Source organism: Belonocnema kinseyi, chromosome 3 (assembly GCF_010883055.1).
Source record: "Belonocnema kinseyi isolate 2016_QV_RU_SX_M_011 chromosome 3, B_treatae_v1, whole genome shotgun sequence".
Lineage (NCBI taxonomy): Eukaryota > Metazoa > Arthropoda > Insecta > Hymenoptera > Cynipidae > Belonocnema > Belonocnema kinseyi.
In genome coordinates, this window is record NC_046659.1 from 95876556 (window position 1) to 95898795 (window position 22240).

Below are 22240 nucleotides of genomic sequence, written 5' to 3' on the forward strand. Positions count from 1 at the left end.
TTTTGAAAATTAAAATTCGAAAATTTTTTCTAAAGCCTCCAGGGGACTTCGTTTTCGCACGAAAAAAATTTATGTACCCTTATTGCATCCGGACCCACAATTAAGGATACAATTATTTAAAATATAATAAATGCTAAGTATATCTTCAAAATTATTATAAATTTTGAATCAAAATTGTTATTTGTATGCATGTTACGAATATATATTTCAAATAATTTAATTTTGAACTATACAAAATATAATTTTTAATTTTTTAAAATCTTTTTTTACTCTCCCTTCCTCTTTTACACCCAGACAAATATTATAAATTATTCAATTTTCACAAATGACACATTGTTAAAGATATAAGCCGGTGTATGCGTCATACATAATCTGAAAGCCTCAAATAAAACTTTTCATATAAAAAACGGAAAAAAATTAATAAGACTGTACGTAAAATTGATACTTACGTCATGTTCCCTTCATTAATCACACTGTTCATTATGTTAATAATTTATTATTTTTTATAACCTCAACTGATAAACACTTGAAAACAAAAAACACTCACAACAAATATGACACGCACTATAGTAAATTTCATCTGCGGCTAACTTCGGTTCGTGAACGAGACACTGTTTCCGCTGAAATTTTCTGATTGGTCTTCGCTTCATTCCGGCCATTCTGAGATCTGGTCTTTCTGGTGCATGGACTGGAGGGCTTACTCTTTAAACATCCATTTTTCTCCGTGATATTATCAAATTAAGGGTGTTTAGTTTGTAATAAAAATGGAAAGGGAAATCTACAAAAATTGAATGCTTTCAGATTACAGTTACTTTAATAGATTTTAATTTTAAATAATTTGTTTTGAAAGTCTTTGAAATAGAAATATTCTTCCTTAAATGTTTTTAAATTGAAGGAAGTTTGTTTTCGTGAAAAACCGCATTTTTAGCGACTTCCTAACACGTAGTTTCATTGTCCCGTTTAAAGAAATGCGCATTCTTTAAAAAGAAATTTGTTATTAAACATTTTATTGTAAGTTTAGTCGTTTTTCCATAAACTGAATTTGCTCATTTCCAATGTTATTTTTATAATTTAAACTTTACTCATACGGTCTTCTGAGCAGCCTTACTGTTTGTGCGCGGGGTCTGCGGTTGTCACTCAGGCGGGCACTCAGACTTGAAAAAACAAAGGCGGAGCGGGCACAATGAGTTAGTTCCCAACCACCGTCAGCCCCAAAATCGGTGCTATAGAAAAGTTTCACTGTATATATACATATATATCTTAAAATTTTTTTTTTTTTTTTTAAATGCATTTATATATTTGAGAATCTTTGAAATACTTTGAAATTGTTAAATGAAAAAATGTATTTTTTTGATTTTTTATTATTTTGTATGCTGTCAAAATGTGAATTCTTGATCATTCAAGAAAATTCAAAAAGCTGTTATGATAATCTTGTAGGGCATTTAAAAATCAAACTTTTTCATATCTTTTTTCATCATTTTTCATCTCTTTTCTCATCTTTTTCATATCGTCCGTTGTTTGGCTTAAAAGGTTTATTTTCGTGTGTTTTTTGAAATTTTGTAAATTTTATAACTCTGTTAATTTTGAGTTTTATGAAAAAAGTCATAAGGATATATTGTTCGACTTCTTGAATAATACGAATATCCGTACACAGAATTTTTGAATCTTGAATAAAAATTTGTCTCCGAAATATTCTAAATGCACTCACTTTTAGAAGTTTTATCCAAAATGGCTGACTAACAATCTTGGCATTTAGCTTAGGACACTAAAAAATCGTACCGAAGGCCAATCTAATAGAATAATTTTTTCAAAAGTTATCGTGCTCACAGGCATCCATACAGACAGACCGACAGACACATGAGTAAAAACCTGTTTTTCGGATTCAGGGGGTCTCAAAACGTGGACCTCTCAACACAATCTGCGGGGGGGGGGGGGGGGGCAAATTTTACACAAATCTAATACCTTCTCTGATGAGAATGTAAAAATGATTTTTTTCTCATGAATAATGTTTTGATAGTTATGTTTTAGGTTTTAATCGTAAAAAATAGCATTAAAAACATTTAAAAAATTACATTTTTTGAAACCCTACACACGAGACGAACAAGAACTTAAAAGAAAAAAGTTGTGATAAGAATGTGCCCCCGCAGCGGGCAGGTTTTGTTTTGCTGCTAATGACGTTTCTCATGATTAAAGTCAGAACTACGCATCCTAACAAAAATTGATTCATAACAAATTTGTAGATTTTTTTCAAATGCACCATTTTTGTCTACTCATCTTTTACCGTATTTTGCACAGTTTGGTCGAAAAATTTAATTCTTGGATTTTTCATTATTTTGCATGTTGTCAAAATTTGAACTTTGGATTTTTCAAGAAAATTCAAAAAGTTGTTATGATAATCTTGTAGGGAATTCAAAAAGCAACCTTTTTCTTCTCTTGACTTTTTTTGATATCGTACGTTATTTGGCTTAAAATGTTTATTTTCGTGTGTTTTTTGGAATTTTGTAAATGCTATGACTCTGGTAATTTTTGGTCATTTGAAAAAACTCATTAGGATAAATTGTTCGGTTTTTGAATACTAGGAATAACCATACAGAGATTTTTTGAATTTTGAAAAAAGTAGTCTCGAAAATATTCAAAATGTGACCACTTTTGCATTCTTATCGTGGAAACAGACAGACATACAGACAGGTACATTAGTAAAAACCAGTTTTTTGGATTGAGGGGGTCTCAAAACGTGGATATTTGACAAAAACTGGGGGGGGGGCAAATTTTACACAAATCTAATACGTTCTCTGATAAGAATGTAAAAATTGTTTTCTAAAATATAAACTATATTTTGAAAATCAATTTATCTTGACTGATGAGTATATATTATATACATTTTCACCCTCGAAGCATTTAAATAGGAAGGAATTTAAATTCCGACAGCTGTTCCTAATTAATTGTAGCAACCCTATGATTTCAAGTACTCGGAAAAATTTGAATAATTTCGACAAGGCTGAGCAATACTAATATTCTGTAAAGAACTTTATTTTGCAACTTCGATACATTACTCATTATGAACTATTGAAGAACCCTGTCAAGAAAATTCCTCAATTATATAATTTGTACCTATACTTATTTTTTCAGATACATACACACACACATATATATATATATATATATATTACTTTATCATAAAATACTATATTTTTCAATTTGGAATTCAAGAATTTAAAATTGATCAATTCTGTAACAGCTTTTAATATTATTTACGCTTATACATCTCAGTATAAAATTATTCATTTTCGAAGCGTCTTGATTGAAATAACCGTGAATTACCGGGAATACTCCCAAAATAATTTAAGTGATCAGGGTGATAATATATGCATGTACTTTTTTCTGAAATCCCAAAAACCCCTATAAGGGTGATTGCCAAAAGGTTGACCTTTTAGACAATGAGATTTTAACTATATTATAATATTTATATGTATAAAATTAACAAGTTAAGTCCGCATTATGAATATTTTTTATTGAGTATTTGCTAGTTTTATCGTAAAATAGCAATGCAGCGTGGCCAGGTAAAAAAAAACTTGTGGGGCAGACTTTGAACTGATTTGTAAAATCCTTAAATCTAAAATATTGAACTCTACTCTTGTTTTTATCTTTTTCAACCCAATGTAAGTGATATCTCTGAATTTGAAATATTTAAACACTGGTTTTAATATTATTTAACAATTTCTCATTTTAAATTTTTAGTTCGGAACAGGTATTTGACAAGACATTTTGCCTGTTTTTTGTTTATATATAACTTCTAAAGGAAGTTGTCTAAACTTTTAAAACTTTACTTATGTTTTTATATAAGTACTTATACTGAGATAATTTTTGATAAAAAACAATCATTTTGACATTTTCATCGTTTATTATTGAGAAAGTATTAGGATTTTCGAAAATTTAACACCACATTTTTCAACGGATCTACACGTTTCGAAAATCAAGTTTTTACGATGGCGTCTGTCTGTCTTTCCGGCCGTCTGTAAACACGATAACTCGAAAAATGAACCGATCAAAGCGATCTTTGGCACACTTTTTGTAGTTCCTAAAAGAAAGGACGAGTTCGTTAACCAGCCATTTTTGATAAAAATTTAAAAAGTTAGCGCATTTGAAAATTGTTGAGACCACTTTTTCTGAATTTGAAAATTCTACGTGCGGATATTTATAGTATTAAAAAATACGAACAATTTACCCCAAAGACTTTTTTTCAATAAGAAGAATATTCTTAGCATTTTCAAAATTTTGTAAATCAATCGAAAATACAAATTTTAAGCCAAACATGCAGGATATAAAAAAAGTCAAGAGAAGGAAAGCATCGCTTTTTAAAAGTCCTGCAAGATTATCTTTACAACTTATTAAATTTTCTTGAAAAATGGAAAATTGAAATTTCGAATGCACGAAAAACATTAAAAATAAAAAATCCATTTTGTGGTCAAACTATGCAGCATACGAAAATAGATGAATTAACAAAAATCGTGATACCACAAAAGATCTACAAATTCGTTAATAATCACTTATTTATAGGACACGTACTTCTTTCGTGAAAAATAACATTGAACATAAAAAATAAATAAAAAATTTGTGGAAAAACGACACAAGTTTCGAAAAAAATGACTTAATAACAATTTTTTATCCGAAAAAGAGCTACAAAATTTTTATGAATCAGTTTTTGATAGGACACGTAGTTTTGGTTTTAATCATAAAAATGACATTAAAAATAAAAATAACAAATTTGTGGAAAAACGAAACATAAGTATGAAAACAAATTGATAAAAAAGTCATTATTCTAAAAAAGAGATACACATTTGTAATAATTTATTACGTTCTCATCATGTTCATCATCATGTTCTCATTATGTATGATTGAAAAAGTATTAGAATTGTTCGAAACTTGACACCACAGCATTCAAATTTTGAACCGAGCGACGCAAAATATAAAAAAAAAGTTTTAAAAAAATCTTTAAAACTTTTGAAAAATCCTGAAAAAAATAAGACTGTAAGAATATTTTGCTTTTTCTATAAAAAATAATACGAAAAACAAAATCCTATTCTTAGCGTAACAACGCTAGAGAAGAATTCTGAAAAAAGTATTCTTCTTTTTTATTTATTTCAAGATGGTTCAGAAAATAATCATTTACCAATTTCCGTCGAAAATTGAACGCGCAACGCGAAACGCGAGTCTCACGATGTAAATGTGCACCTCAAAGCCTACAGAGTTTTGAGAAACCTAATCTTTAAACATACTTTGTTAAGTAGAAAATTCATAATATGTAAGACGAATATAAATACTGCGATCTAAAAGAGATATTTTTGATAAAGTTTCATTCAAGCATTCCAAATGCAAAGAATATATTATATCCGAGCGTGAAGCGCGTGGTAACCCATCATCAAGCAACGTGTTTTATGACAAACTAATTTATCACTGTTTTTAAGTCGAAATAAAATGTATATAGGTGTTCGTTTTGATGATTTTGTGATTTTGTAGAACTGAGTGTGACAAAATTTTTTTTGGAAGTTGTTACCTACTCAAGAAACTTATTTTATGACAAATTAATTTAAAGCTATTTTTAATTCGAAAAACCGTACGTAAAGGTCTCCATTTTAATGATTTTGTGATTTTCTTAAACTAAAGGTGACTTGCAATTTTGTCCTGGTAGCACTTACCCCACTCAAAAAGGTTGTTTTATTTCAACGTAATTTAACACTATTTTGAATTCGATTAAGGTGTATGAAGGTATTCATTTTGTGATAATTTAAATAAAGGATAGCTTAACATTTCTTGTTGGAAGCATTTACCCCACTCGAACAACTTGTTATGATAATTTAACACTATTTCTAATTCGAAAAAAGCGTATAAATGCGGTCATTCTGTACATTGTGTATTGCTCTTATATACCATTAACATTAACATTTACTTTTACGCCTTCTTGAACTAATTCCGTTGTATCACTTTCAGAAAATGTTGTTTTCCATTTGGTTCATTTCATTTAAAATCCATGCAAAATCCGGGGTCATTCCTTCATTATTAGGAACAGTTTGTATAGGAGTAATAAAATGAAATAAAAAAATACACGGAAGCTTCTTTACCACCCTAATCGCTGCCTATTATAATAATTAATTGGAAAATTGTATAATGCAGGAAAAAGGGAATATTTTTCCAGCTTAATTCTGCGGATAAAATACGAGCCCGCTTTCAATCTCGTAAAAGACCATTTTCATATGTAAATTTCATCGTAAACACAGATCCCTAAATCAGGTGGTTCATTTTAAGCTCCCTGAATGTGAATAATGTTTTTATGGCCTTATTGGCAATTTGCTGTAGCATGGAACCATTTTAAATGTGAATAATGTGAACAGGACTTCCGGACGTTCGGTATCAACTGCGGAGGTGAGGTGAGGTTGGGACACGGAAGGGATGAATGGGACGGCGGCATTGCGACGCAGTGTCGGTGGTGGTGGCGGGGGTGTCGCCGGTCAAGGTGGAGCTACCCCCGGCGACCTCCTACCCGTCACTACCCTCGTGATCTACAAGGATGATGCTGGATACGGGATGAAAGTTTCTGGCGACAACCCGGTCTACGTTCAATCCGTGAAAGAAGGTGCGTTAAAAAAAATTTCCAAATTATATATTTATACATCAAAATTTCATTAATTTACACCCTACTTTACCAAAATAAAGAAATTAACAGGTATGACCAAATCCGACACAAGGCGCATAAATAGGGTAAGTGTGGGTTAGGGTGGTGTTCATTGTTTTTTTTTTTTTTTTTTTTTTTTAATTCGTTTGCTTCAACTGGCGGAATTTGTTCGTATGTCCAAAAAAGGAAAGTACCCTAAATTTTAGCTAAATCGAATAAGATTTACCCGCCAAATATGGGCTTTGAAATTTCCCTAGAAATTTTTTTCTCCAGCATTACACGGGAGAAATCGCGGTCCGAATCCATTTTTAATCAAGCAGGTTCTACAGTTGAAGTCGCAGAATTTCTCGGGGGGGGGGGGGGGGTTATTTTTTAAAGGAAATGATGCGATACGTGTTTTTGCGATGTGTGAAAAAAATGTTTCACAAAGTTATGCTTTTAATTGAAATTAAAAAATGTCTGTTCATTTTTCTCCTATCATTTTGTGATCGTTTCATGTCTGTGCAAATTTAGACTCACTAGAATAGGTAAAACTCGAAGGATAGATTTAAATGCATAACGACAAGTGTGTCCTGATTTTAAAACTATGCACAGAAAAGCAATTTATAATATAGCTGAAAACAGAATATTTGTAGAGTTCAAAAATTGGCTGCACTGATGCAGCTGCAGTTTTCCAAAATAAATATTGCATTTTTAAAAAAAATTTCGGAAACGGTACAAGCTATCATAAATGAGTAAAGATGTTTGTTGCAGAACTTTTTTAATTTTACAAACTATTTTCTTAACACTTTTCCTATCTGTTGTTGTAAGCAAGAAAAATACGAAAATTGGATTTTATGAAAAAAAAAATCTCCTGGCCACAAAAGTTATTTAGCCCGCAAAAAGCTCACAAGATATTTTCCTTACGATAGTACAAATTCAACAGAAAGTTGGCAAAAAATATAAGTGTGGGTTTTCTTGAGAAAATCCACTGTAACCATTTTCGAAAAATGAGACAAAAAATTGAAATACGCATAACTTCGTGGAATTTTTTGTTTTCACAAATCGCAAAAATATGTATCCCTCAATTTCCTTTAAAAATCAACATATTTTCCCCTGAGAGGTTCTGGGACTACAACTGTAGAACCTGCCTGATTTGATTTGGATTCGTTCCACATAAAAAAGAAAAATCTGCGAAACTTTAAACACTTTTATTCGAATCATTCTATCTACGTGGGTACAAATTTGCATGGATTGCTTTTAATATTTTCATAGTTAAAAACTCAAAATTTTGAAAAAATACGAAATGACGAATGGTGACGATTTAAATGGGTACAGGAAAGCTATTTTTTAAAGTTATTAACAAAGGGTGACCAAAAATCTTGCAAAAGTGTAATTATTTATTCTCAAGCGAATGCAAGAACTCAAAATTTCGAAATAATAAAAAATGGCGACTGATTCAAAACTAGAAAAATTTGTTTTCCTACAGTTGTCAACGTAATAATTTAAACTTTGGGAAAACAAAATTTGTGACATCCGTAATTAATTGATGAATCTGAAAATCAAAAATTTAAAAAAGAATTTCGGCCAATTAAAAATATTTTTAAATTCATTTCTGCATTTTTTGAGTAAACACTTCGAATGTTCGTAAAAACAAACTTTTTTGCTTCAGGAGCTACTCGATCATTTTCAAAATCCAAAATAATGAAAAATTTTAAATGGCGGTCAATTCAAGACTTAAAAAAACTTATTACCAGCGGAACTGTCATATATTCATACAACTTAATTCAAGACTCAAAAGAACACTTCATATAAATCAAATCCCTTAAAATATAATTTTCTTTAATTTTAATTTTTCACAAATTATGGTATTTTCTAGAATTATATTATAGTTTCTTAATCAACATTGATTCTTCTGATGATGTTTAAGAGTTAATCGCTGTAAACTGAAGTAATACGTTTTTTTTTAGTCTGAATTGGTCTGAATTTGTTTTTTCTAAATATTTTGATTCGTTAAACTTATCAAGTAATTTCTGAAGCCAAACAGTTTGTCTTCACAACGTTTCAAAGTAGTTCTTTTAGAAGTATAAAAATAAGCTATTGTTTTATTTCGAATTGTTCGCCATTTTTTTGCCCACGGATACAAAATGATTTTAATGAAAATGGGGTAAGTTGTGCAGAGTGGGAGCAGACGAATTATAAAAAATGTACTCTATAAATATTTCAATTACTGAAGTTTGTAATAAAAATAATGTTTAGGGTAGCCGAAAAACACCATTTTAAGAATTTCCTGACTTCCCTGATTTTTCCCTGGCTAATTTTCCATTTTCCATGACCATTAATATTCCGAGAAAAGAATTTTTATCTTGTAACATTTTTAATATAGAATCTTTTATAAACGGAATAAAACCAATTTAAATGTATTCATTTCTTATTTATTATCCTCAGGACTGGCATAGCTTAATTTACTTGAAGCTGACTAATTTCTAACCTTAAAAGTGTTTAATGTGCATCAATAAAGTGACTAATGTTCTTTTGGATTAAAAAGAATTTGATTCATGAGATTTAGAGAAATTTTACGAAAATGAGAAGAATTCGATAAACATTCGTAAGAATTCGAGATGAATTAAACAAATTCAAGATGAATTGCGAAAATTCAACTAAATTGGAAAAAATAAAAAATATTGAAAGAAAATCATTGAGTTTAGTAAGTTTAAAATAAGTTGATAAAAATGCAAGCAAATTGAATTGACTGGACTTTATTGAATATAGAAGAATTCGAGTGAATTCAAGAAATTTAAGAGAATTCCAAAGAATTGACAAGCATTTTAAAAAAGTCTGGATAAATTAATAAGAATTCAGCCTGAATTCCAAATGAGTTTCAAAAAATATTTCAAAACTTCAGCAAATTTTAAAAAACCCTCAAATCTTTTTCCATTTTTTTTTAAATCCATGAATTTTCCCTGACCAATCAAATTCTTTGACTTTTCCATGATTTCCAGGTTTTCCCTGGCCTTCGGCTACCTTACGATTTACAATGTTTTAAAGGTATATAACACTTCAAAATAATCACAGAATTATTTTCTTATTTAATTATAATAATTATTAATGAATGAACAACAGTAAAGATATTTTTAGTTAATATATTGCAATTTAAATCTTGCATGTTTCTGAAACTGATAGTCTTACTGCTTCGGTTTTTTGATGGGTCATGAATACGTTCTGAAAAATGAATTATAACTTATTGTCCGGTAATAAAGTATTGATTGCAATATTGTATTGTGTAAAGTAAACGTATTATTTGTCTAAAAACAAATGGTAAAAACAAGAAATTACTGTTTTTCAATATTTGTTAAGAAAGCAGGATTGGGCACAGCCAAGGCTATGGAGGCAAAGTTAAGTAAAAGAATTAAAATAGAAAAACAAGATAAAATGAAAAACAAAAAGGAATAAGGCAGAATAAAAAAAGAAAATTAATTGCGAAAAAAGCACTGATTTGATAAAGAAAATGAAAAATTATTAAAGCAACAAAAAAGAATATAAAATCTGAAAGAGAAAAAGAAAGCTTTGTTTATTTCGTGTTATATTAATGTAATTTTTAAACAATTTTAACTATATGCTAAAATCGTTTAGTCATATCTACCTTTTATAATTGTCCTTAATTACAAAGCTCAAAGAATTGGTGTTTCCGCAGTAATTTGTACGCAGTAAATTCATGCAAATTCACTGTACCAACTGTTTTTACAACTGAATGCATAACGAATTTTTCATTCAAACATATTTTTTTTATCCAAAAAGTTGTCTTTATTTTCGATCCGCAGTAATTACCACACTCACTATATTTTCCAAATTTTCAGGGTGCACACTAGACTCAACCAGTTTTAATTTGTCCAAATAAAAATTTTCAATAAGAAAAATAGTTTGAACTAATTTCCAATTGTCGATGTTTCATAATTTTCGTTTTCCACTTGTCGTACATTTCGTTAATTGTCGACTTTTCTAATTGCAATTTAGCATAATTTTTATTTTTTCGAACATTCATTTGTCCGATTAACCATTTTCACTACCAAATTTATCACTTGACCTAATTCTTATCTGGCCGAATTTCCCATTGTAAAAATATTTGCTTACCCGAATTGTAATTTGACCTAATTTTTATTTTTCCGATTTGTCATTACGCGTAATTTTAATTTTTCCAAGTTGCTACTTAAAGGAAAAACAATTGGAATGTAGGAAAATTTATGCGAATTATTCTGTACTAGTTAAGTGAATATTTTATTTATACAAAGTAGCCATTATTTTCGAATCTACTATTGTAGTTAGAAACTATATTTCAGTTTTCCCAATATATCTTTTTAATTTGTGTATCCAAAGTTTAAAAGCATCAGTACCAAACCTTAAATGTAAATTTCACGAAACTTGGACTCACCTGAAACAAAAAGGCAGAAGCTTTTGTTAGCGATGGAACTTGATCAAAGTTTAATAGGATAATAGAGAAATTATAAGTAACATTATAAATTTAGAATATGACATCAGAGTTCAATGAACCCTACCCACATAAAATTGGAACATTGCCATTCTATTTAATAAATGGGAGATTAAGTTACTAAAATACAGTTTCAAAAATAAAAGGATTGTTAAACTTAACACAATTTAAATGCTATTCGAGGGATTGTTTAAAATGCCTCGAAAAGTATGAAGAACAACTCAAGGATATTTTTCGCGTTACTAATACCTGAATCTGAAACAACATTTAAAACATATGTTATTACTTATGTCGTAATATTTATTTGGCTTAAATGTTCACTCATCTCCCAAATTAAATAACGCAATCATGATTTGAAATTTTGCTAATTTCAAACAATTTTGAAAATGGACAAAGTAATAGATACGCTAAATATTTTGTTTATTTTCAAAAGATAATACAAAAAGTTTACACTTCTCGTTTAATTTTTTAAAACAAAATGAAAGTCTCCCGAAATAATTAATAAAAATAAACATTTTATTTTGATTACTACTTTATTGCCAAATATTGAAATATTTTTAAATTGTGCCGTAAAACCGTTTATTAAAGACTTTGTTTGAAAGAAAGGCAAATATTTTCTTAAGTTTGACATAAATGTCTATTCACCATAATCTTAGCATTTTAAATTTAATTACAGGCGAAAAAAAACTGTAAAAACCCTACAAATGAACAGTACTTAATTGAAATAATATCAATCATTTATCATGCTTTATGTGATTTTAATCGAGTCGTTTCTCAAACAGTCTTATCAGAAAATAAGATAAATCGACTAGAGTAATTTTATCCAAGTGATAGTGTCTTCTTTGACAAGTAAATTGTTACTATTCTAAAAACATTATAGAAAATTAGTTTTCTTTATAAAAGCTTAGAAACTGGTTTTTTATATATTGTTTTTATTTCGACATTTAATTTATCCGTGTTTTATTATAGGCGGTGCTGCAGCCAGAGCTGGCCTTCATGCCGAGGACAAAATAATCAAAGTGAGTTTTATTTTATTAATATTTATGTTTAGTAAAAATTAATTATTTTAACCAAGAGATAAAAGACTCATTTCAATTTAAATGTAATTTGGACATAATTTCTTAACTCCAATTTCTAATTGCTCCACTTTCTTCCTGATGTTCGTTTCTCCATTATATTAAAACTTCCTGTTTTTTTTCGATTCTCATGATGGCCATTATCTCATTTCAAAATCAGTAATTTTATCTTGAGTTTTATAACTGAATATAAACATTTTGAAATTCATTTTATATTTTTGATACCTGAATTCTACTTTTTAAATATTGTTTTGAAAATTCAATTTTATCTATAAAATCATTACTACAATACTAATGATTGCAAGTGTAATTTTCAGCTGATTTATATTTTGTCAATAGAAATATAATCAGGGCTTCTACCTGACCGAGTGAAATCGGGAAACCCGGGGGTGTGATTCAGTATCCGGAATTTCTCTTTCCAATGTATGAATATACAGAATAAAAGTGGTTTCATATGTTTTATTACTTTAATATTTTTACTTGGAAGAGTGATTTTGAGTTTTGGACAGGGAATTTTACTAAAGAAATATAATTGTGACTTCCCTTCCCTATTTCAAATTTTCAAATTTTGGAAAAGGGGATTTGCTCTATTTCTGAATTACAATGGAAAATTTTATAAAAATAATTCTGGATTTGAACAGGGAGTTTTTTAAATAAATGTAATTGTAACTTGGAACAGGGAATTTTCATGAAGAATTATAATTTTGACTTAATCAGGACAGGGAATTTTCATAAAGAATGATTAACTTCGAACAGAAACTTTTGTACATGTAATGAGACTTTTGAAAATTCAGTTCTGTTTCAGAAGAAGGGAATTTAAACAAAAACCCCGTTTAAATTCAGAATTATAATTCTTTTACAACATCGTCTATTCCAAGTCCGAATTTGAATTCCTATATCAAAAATAATTTGCTGTTCTAACTCAGAATTATAATTCTGTCCCAAATCATAAATCTTTTAATTCGTTTTAAATGTTTTGAAATTTCTTACGTTTTCTAGACACAGAATCTCGCTATTCAATAATGGTTTTTAATCGACTTTTGTGAATGTATTTTTTCTATTTTCAGGTCAACGGAGTCAACGTAATGCATTCAACACACACAGACGTCGTGGATATGATAAAATGTAAGTTTTCAACCTTTTTTGTTACAATTTCTAATTCTTCTTAAAGAATTCATTTTTTAATCAAACTGTCAATTGTACATGTGTCTTTTCATTATATATTTTAGAAGATTTTTTCTGAAAGCCATTTTCCTTCGAAAGAAAAGTTTAAATGATTATAATTTCAACTAATGTATTAAATATAAATAACTCAGGGAGACCGGGGCGAGATGAGCATACGGGTTCAAATGAAACACTGAATTTTCTCTCGAAATACGTGGTTTTTGACGTTATTTTTTCAGAAAGGACAGGAATAATGATATTAAATTTCTTGAAAGAAAAGTAAGAATAAAAATGATTAAAAATGACAGATAATATTTTCAACCTAGGGTTTGTCGTGACGCTTATTTATTGAACTTTAATATGTCAATGTATTTATACAAAAATAATTAATAAAAACTGGTAATATTAAAGTTTTCATAAAAATCGTGATTTGAGGCTAGCTGAGCAATTATTTTTAACAAATTGTAAAAATATGTTATAAATAAAAAAATTTAAGTAAATGTTCATTCAATAACAGGTTTTAATAAAGACATTTATTTCAAAATATACATGCCTTAACGATTCTGGTTTATTTATTTGGAATAAAACAAATTAACAAATATAAGGAAAAACTTGATTAAATTGATCATTGCTTGCATTTATACTTGTAAATATTTATAAATCCCTTCTCTTAAGTAATAAGACTTAATTAGTATTATTAATTTAAAAATATTTTACTCTTCGGATTTCTGAATTCTCATCGACTTTTGTCACCGTGCTCCGACCTCGGTTTTTTACCAGAGTTTTTTTCAGTTAGAAATTAATTGAATGTGTTATTAACAAGCCTGAAACTTTGTTATGCAGGCCGGAGGCCTATGTGATGTGAGTAGATGAGTTTTATAGCAGTGACTGTTTCAACTTTATACTCGTATCTTCCTTTGGTACTGTACATCTCGAGATACAGGTAGAGATTCGAATCACTTAGCAAACAGTTCAACACATGGACGAGACTCTATAGTCTATAGAAATTGTGTAATGGACAGTGTAATGGAGCGTTAACTTTAACACTTGGCGTTTAATCTTTTGACCGCTGGGGAAATCCGATTAGTTTTCGTCACGTTCAATTAGCATGGAAACCGAGAGTCCATTTCAAGTGAGAGAATCGAGAAGAGACAGATTAGCTCGAAGAATATCACAAGTCTGGAACCTGGCGTTTATATTCAAACCTTCACAATTTCTCGTGCCTTCAAACATATATTAATTTCTTGTAATTGGAGCGGAAGTACGTTCACTGATCTCATCAAGAAGGAAGCATTTCTGTAATTCAACTCTCTGTTTTTAAATACTAGTCACGTGTTTTCCAATCTTCTGACCAAGAACTTGAGCAGATTATAAATTATTGAATAGACATTCATTCAGTATATTAAATTATTAAATACAGATAAGAAATTTACCAAACAAACTGCAGGCTTCGAACTACCCAATTGACTATACTACTTATAACCATTTTTGCTACAATTATACTAAAAGATATAATGCCATATAGGAGTATGAGGACAACTCCTGGCAAAATCGAGGAAAATAATGATAAAAATGTTACCTTGAAATTATAAAATAAATTATTAAAATGAACCTTGGAATTATCTCTTTAAAATGAGCCCAAGAATCTGTAAAAATGTTCACTTGTTTTCGAATTATCAGAAAAACCATCGAGGCGTGCACAAGACGAAAATCGCTCGGTCGAGCGGCGACTGGCCGCTATTAGGTATTTTCACTTCAATCAACAGCTAACTTCACTTCGTTGATTGCTGAGGGGAAAGCAAGGGACCAAATGCATGGGATTCAGTTCATTTTGGCTCTATTTTGCTAATATCGTCGTAAAAGCCAGTTTTTTCTGTATAAATGTATTTGAAAAATAGTTTTTTATTTTTTATTACTATATAATGAAATAAAAAAAAATATAATAATTATTATTAATTACAAAGATATTTCAGAAATAAAGGTTTATTCCGTGCATTTGATCCATTGTTTTCCCATCAGCTTTTAACGAAGTGAAGTTAGCTGATGGTTGAAGTGAAAATATCTAATTGTCTTGGCCGAGCAATTTTCGCAACGCGCACGCCTCTACATTTTTAATGATAATTTGAGAACCGCTGAACATATATACAGTTTCTTGGTCACAGCTATTTTGCGTAACTTTCCAATTTTTACTATATACTTTACTATTCTTCTATAATGAAATATAGAGGCGTGCGCCATACGAAAATCAGTATGTCGGTTGAATCATAAATATTGACAAAAATCAGAAATTACACCGGTCTTTCTCACTTATTATCTTAGTCTACTTATAAAAAATACTTGAAGTACGACTCATTTGACATTGAATTTAATAAACTTGCCAACGCTTTTTTTTAGAAGTTATTCAATCTTATATTGTTCCGGAGATATCCTGCGAGAAGTGAGTGTATGCTTTCAACCGCTAGTTTTTTAGGTGTCCTCATACTCGTGAACGGTATTGTATCTTTTTCATAAATTGTTAGAGTTTTTACGCTTAAATTTCAAGACTGTACATTTTCGGCTGTTTTCAAGTTCAAATTGTTTAATTTCTATGGTTTTCAATTACAATTTGTTCAAATTCGAAGGCTTTATTCAAGAATGTCAAAAATTCTAAAATTACATTCAGAGATTTGAAATCGTATTATTTTAAAAGTTCAATTTCTAAATGTTTTCTTTTTTAACTTTTAGATTAAAGCAATCACGTTTCATTTAATAAATAATTAAATTTTTGAAACAAAAATTATTAAGTAAGAAAGGCAGCTGATTAATGTTTAGGCTACTGGAAATAAAAATAACGTTGTTTCCGGCTTCAGCAATTTTTCGAAGTTCATCTGATAACTGATAACCCTGTGCAGATGTGCTAATTTAAAAAGCAGTGTCACCGAAGAGTGAAAAGTCGTGCTGTTTGTAATTTCATTATCGTCCCGATTACAATGTAGGCCTTGATATATAAATATCGTACACATTCTGAGTTTTCTCCATACGAATGTAAAGATCTCGTAATATAGTTATCTTTTACAATTATTGCATTATTCACGTAATGCGAAGTCTCGATTGTTAAACTCTGTTTCGCATTCTTGGGTCTTTTATTAATGACGATGACATCAATCTTTCAAAGAACTGTCGTATAATGATCTAATCCAAATTTTATTCTTTGAGTTTGTAATTTAATTATTAAGTTCCAGGGTAACCGTTGGACCGGGAATTTATTAAGACCGCGAAAAAACCAGAGAATCACTTAAAATATCACAAAATTTCATATTACATGATGCTATAATAGATTTAAAAATAGTATTTCTATTTTTTCTCTTTTTTGTGAAATTATTCACAAATATAAAATGATTTCGATTTCAATTTGTGTTGTTGTAATGGTCAATTGTTACTTCTATTAATTATGATATGATTCGGTTTGCAGTGCGTCATTGTTAAATCTCTTACAACTTTTTTCAATTAAGATCTTTATTTGTAAGCGTACGTTTTCAGTTTAAAGAATTTTAAAATGTACTTTTTGAGACTGAAGCAATTAAAAATGAAAAACTTTTATAATACTATTCTGAAAATTTAACTAGCTAGACTTATTATTTAAACAAATCTAACACTTCATAAAATAATTAAAGGCTTTTATTAAATTTCAAATTCTGTTCAAATATTATTTCAGTCTAAAATATTTCATTTTTACCCCATTCTATTTTAAAAATTCGGAATTAGGAAAAAGAGCAATTATTTAATATTTAGAAATATTTTACTGCTTATTTAAAACGAGCACTTATAAATCAAATATTCAAAAATAAACAATTTAAAATTGAGTTATTTGCCTTGAATCGTTAAAATTTTTAATACATCAATTTAACCTTTGAACGTTACAATTTTAATTGTTCTATTAAGACAAATTTAATGTTTAAGTGAAATTGTTCAACTTTGATGTATAAATATAAAATAAATGTATCAAATAGTTTAAAACAAAATGTAAATTTGTATAAATTTCGAAAAAAAATTTAGAAGCTTTTTAGCAGGGTATCTACTAAATTTTGCCCACGAAATTCTCGTATTTTCCCCGTTTATTAATGCAGGTTCCTCTTACGATCAAAGCATACATTGCACGGTTGCAGTATGCATAATTTTCTCGATGACAATGTTACAGTTTATTTTTAACCAGTTATTTATTTATTTTTTAATAATTGGTAAGGATTACAATTTTAAGTAAGAAAAAAGTATATCAAGTAGCTCTAAGGAAAAACAAAATTATAACGAAATGAATTCCACTTCCCGCATAAATTTTTTTTCATTTCCCAGACAATACCCAGATTTTCTTGAATTCCCACACAGTAGGCACCCTGTTTAAGAATTGTTAAAGATTTTAATATGATACAACAAATATCTTAATGTTACTAAGAAACTTTAAAATGATTTTTTTATTTTGAAAAATTAATTTTCAAGTAATATTTAAAAACATTTCCAAAATTTTCAAAAGAAGACTGGAAGATTTTAAGACAATTTTTTTTTAATTATGTAGGATTTTACAAATTTTTAAAGACATTTACAAATTTTGAATGAATTTAAAAAATAGTTTACAATTTCAAGATGTCAAAAGTTTTAAGATAATAAAAAGATTTTCTTGATATTATTTGGGAAGTCGTAAATCATTTTTTTATTTGGGAAAAAAATGTAAAGATAAAATTTAAAAATACATATTCCAAACCAAAGACAACTTTTGATGTAGAAAGAGCAATTGAACCATTATCGTCAATTTAAAGCATTGAAAATGATAAGGTGGATTTATTATTTTGGAACTCAAGCTTTATCTTTGAGCTATATAATTTAAAAAAGTTAAAAGATGTTTTTCAGTTTAATTGCATCTAATTTGAAATAATTCGATTGAAAATTGTTAACAGTTTCTATTTTATACGTTCAAATCATTGGTTCCACTTTGAGTGTTTTAATTTGTAGTTCAGCTTTTATTGCTTCAAATAAAAAAAAATTTGCATTAGGAGTTTAAATTTCTTAATTTCATGGACGTTGAATTGCGAACCCGGAAATGACCTTGAAATGCCTGGGAATTTTTCTCTTTGGTTAAAACGGCCATCCTGAATCACTTATTTCTTTCAAATCAAAAATTGAGGTTCATTATCCTTTTTATCGAGAAAACATGATTTTTTTGGTCTAAGAAATTTAGTTTTGGATTATGAGAAAGTCACCTATATAGTTAATAATTGACTGTTGCGCTTGCATGTTTTCATAGAAAAAGGAATACCTCTTGGCAAGAAAACTTAGAAGTTATGTAGAAGTCACGCAGGATTGAAGTAATCGTCGTGCTGACTCAATAAGTTTTTTCTGGTCTTTTTCTATTACCGAGGTTCTCAACTTCATACGTACTTCAAATTGATTTCTTATGTACTTCTGCAGTTTGCGGTCTTTAGACTTTAGAGTCATCTGTATATTTTTCTTGAATTCATAATCACTTTAATGTACAAAAGCTTCCAACATGGCGTAATATTTCCATTTTTATAGTTTTATTTTCAGAAAAGAACGGTTCTGTGATTAATTATCAATGAGAGTTTAGTGATTGCTAATTGTAAGTTAGCAGTATTTCATATCAGTTTTTTAAATCTCTGCACTTCCAGCCTTGAAACTTCTATACTTCTGAAGATTAATTTTTTTTAATTTCCTTAGGTATTAAATTATATTTCTTAACAGGCCGTAAAGTATTTTTTGTCTATTTCCCTTGATACAAAATCGATTTAATGGCTGTTGAAAATTAATTGGTACTTTTTGTAACATGTTTTGTCGGTTCTCGAGTTAATAAACTGGCACTCCATATATTAAGTTTATAAATATGTACTTCTTTTTGAATGGAAAAATGAATTTTTATACAGAATATTTAATTTCTATTAACAATTGAAAATGGTTAAGTTCTTTACATTATCACTCTTGTAAAGAATTTCTTTCTTGAAACAAAAGCATGCTCAATATCATCAATTCCGGTTGGCATTTAGGTTCTATTATGAAGATTACGTATCGTCAAATGGAAAACGCGCTATAGTCACTTTATTCTAAATGAAAAACTACATGTCAATACAGATTTTGAAGATTTAATGTTCAGTTCAGAAAAGTATGCAGGCCATTCTCGGATTAAATTATAATTATTTATATATTGTTATTAGTAAAATTATGATTTATTAATATTTAACTATGTAATTAAATATCTTAATGATTTTATAATTGGAGGACTTTCAATCAGAAAATTTGCAATCCGTTAGCATTTTTTTGTGATTCGAAATTTAATTTCAGCTTAAAATGTTAGTAATTGATGCTCTGGATATTTTTTAAATGCAAGACTAATTGTAAAAAATTGAACGCTCTTTTTAAGTTAAAAGCTTTCATCTTTAGATGTTCTTATATTAAGATATCTTCAAATTCAGAAGCTTCTAAAAGAAAAACCTTCAGATTGTTAAGTTTAAATTATAATTCATTCAATGAATTCAAGATTTTAAACTTTTCGGTTATGCTTTTCTAATATCACTTTTTGAATCAATTCCAAAACCAATGCTTTTAAATTTCAATACTTATTTTAATTATTTTTTTATTTCTAATTTAAAGAATAGAATTTCTTATTCGAAGCCTTTTAGGTGATTTTACATTGCGTTTTCTGCTTTTATAATTTTATAATTGATTATTGACTTTCTTCAAATTAAGCTTTTTGAAAATAAAAGATTTATTACCATTGTGTATTTATAATCAGACTAGTTTTTAATGCTCTCAAATTTGAGTATGTTCCATTGTGATTGCTTTAAAAAAGTCCTGAAAAGAGGCATTTTTAAATATATTTAGAAAATGGCTTTAAAAGTATTGTCAAAAATATTATAATATTTTTAAAAACCTTGTTTTCCATTTTCATATTAAAAAAGGATACCCGAAAGAATGCTTTACAAGGGGAGATCGGCAATTCTCAACTTTAGACTCGGTTTATATTTTTGGTGCTAAAAGCTCATTACCTGAGTATTAATTTGCAAAAACATTAATATGCAATTTTCTGCTGTTTTCGAGAAAATCGAATTTGAAATATCCACCACGAGGCATAAAGAGTTTGGCGAAACCTGCTTTAAATCAGCCGACAGCTTAGGCAGTAACGTTTCGGCTTTGCAGCCTAAATGTTGTGTGTTCGATTCTCACTATTTACACCTTTTTTATAATAGTTTATAATGGTTTTTGAAACTTCGTATTTTAGGGGATAAACGATTCTATTTTAAAAGAACAAGATTTGTTTTAAGTGTCTATTGGGAAACACATTTTTTCGAATCAAAGAAATTTTTGCTTCAGAAGGTATGAAATATATTTATAAACATTTTAATCAATAACAGTAAAATGAAAAAGTGTCGGCAGCTACTGTCTGAGTTACCGGCCGATTTACATGATGTTTTGCCGAACTCTATTTTCTGGCTTGTGGCGGATATTTCAAGATCGAATTTCTCGAAAACTTGCGAAAAATTGCATATCACTTTTGTGGCAAATTAATACTCAGGTATTAATTTCAATTTCTCAGTTTCCATTACAAAAATTACGAACTGAAACTAAAATTAACAATTACCGGTATCTCCTTATTATGATACTTGGGTCAATTCAAAACGATATCTTTCGAAAAACCAGCAAAGATGTCATCTAAATATAATGAAAAAATATTTGAAAAGTCCGAGAAATCAAGGCATTAACTAGAATAAAAAAACTTGTAAAATTGAGGAATTTCTATGACAGGAACATTAAACAACTATCAAGGACAATACATTTTTTTAAATATTTAAATTTGATTTATTCCATGTATAAATTATTGTATGTTTAAACTTAAAAGATTCAAGTTTAAATCTCTTAATATTCATGGTCAGGAATGAGTCAAGAAATTAAAAAAATTAATTTTATAGCCACTCTCTAACCATTAGAAAAGAATCCCAAATTATTTTCAAAGTTTTTCGTACAAAAAAAGAACAGATAGAACCATTTTTATTCGAAAATAGATTTTTTTTGTTTACATTGGTGACAAAAATTAAACATCGTCTTTTTGAGAGTTACGTCGATGGCTTGTTGATGGTCACATATTATTTCCTTACAAATATTTTTTGCTAAAAGTTCGATTTTTTAGCTTAAAAATTAACTCCTTAGTTGAAAAATCGTATTTTTGTGTTGAAAATTCATTTTTTTAAATAAAAATTTTACTATTTTGTTGATAAGTCAATAAATTTTGACTCGAAGTCTTGGGAATATGGTTCCTAAATTAGTGGTATTTAAAAGAATTTATTATTGAAATATTATCAATATTATTGGAAAATCACCCATTTCCCCTGTTTTAAGAGCGGTCATTTTGCGGTATGAAATCTGGAACCCCTACTGCAATAATTCACATCATACTGTACCTTGTAGTTCTAGAATGTAATTTAATGTTTGACTGGGAAATCCGGGAAATAGCCTGGAATATTTTTTGGTACTTTGAATGGATACCCTAACATGTTATTTTCTCGAATGTATTTTTTTAAATGCTCATAATCATAAACATTTCAAAAAAATTTCAATCTTTATTTTCAGTTTCTTTCGACTCTCGGAATTGATATACAGGTTTAATATACAATTTCAAAGAGCATTTAGTGGAAACCTGTCAACATAAGGGATTAGTGAGTCCTCCAGTGAATGAATGAATCTCACGTATGCTCGATACAAAAAAAAGTCAATCACACGTCAATCAACCGCCTTGATAAATTATCTAAATAAAACTTCCAATTGCCTAATCCATCAATTCATCCTCTCCACTTAGTACATCAAATTGTCAAAACTGTCTCTTAACGC

At 28.7% G+C, this 22240-nt stretch overlaps 1 protein-coding gene across 2 annotated transcripts in view; it reads left to right on the top strand.

The window, feature by feature from the left end:
• Positions 1-22240, top strand: part of LOC117169365 (rho guanine nucleotide exchange factor 12) — a 118235-nt gene that overhangs the window by 14009 nt on the left and 81986 nt on the right. For both annotated transcript variants that reach the window (XM_033355710.1, XM_033355711.1), the window contains exons 2-4: positions 6390-6631; positions 12105-12154; positions 13279-13336. In XM_033355710.1, the coding sequence (XP_033211601.1) occupies positions 6448-6631; positions 12105-12154; positions 13279-13336 (292 nt within the window). In that variant the 5' untranslated portion in view covers positions 6390-6447. The remainder of the gene's footprint in view (positions 1-6389; positions 6632-12104; positions 12155-13278; positions 13337-22240) is intronic.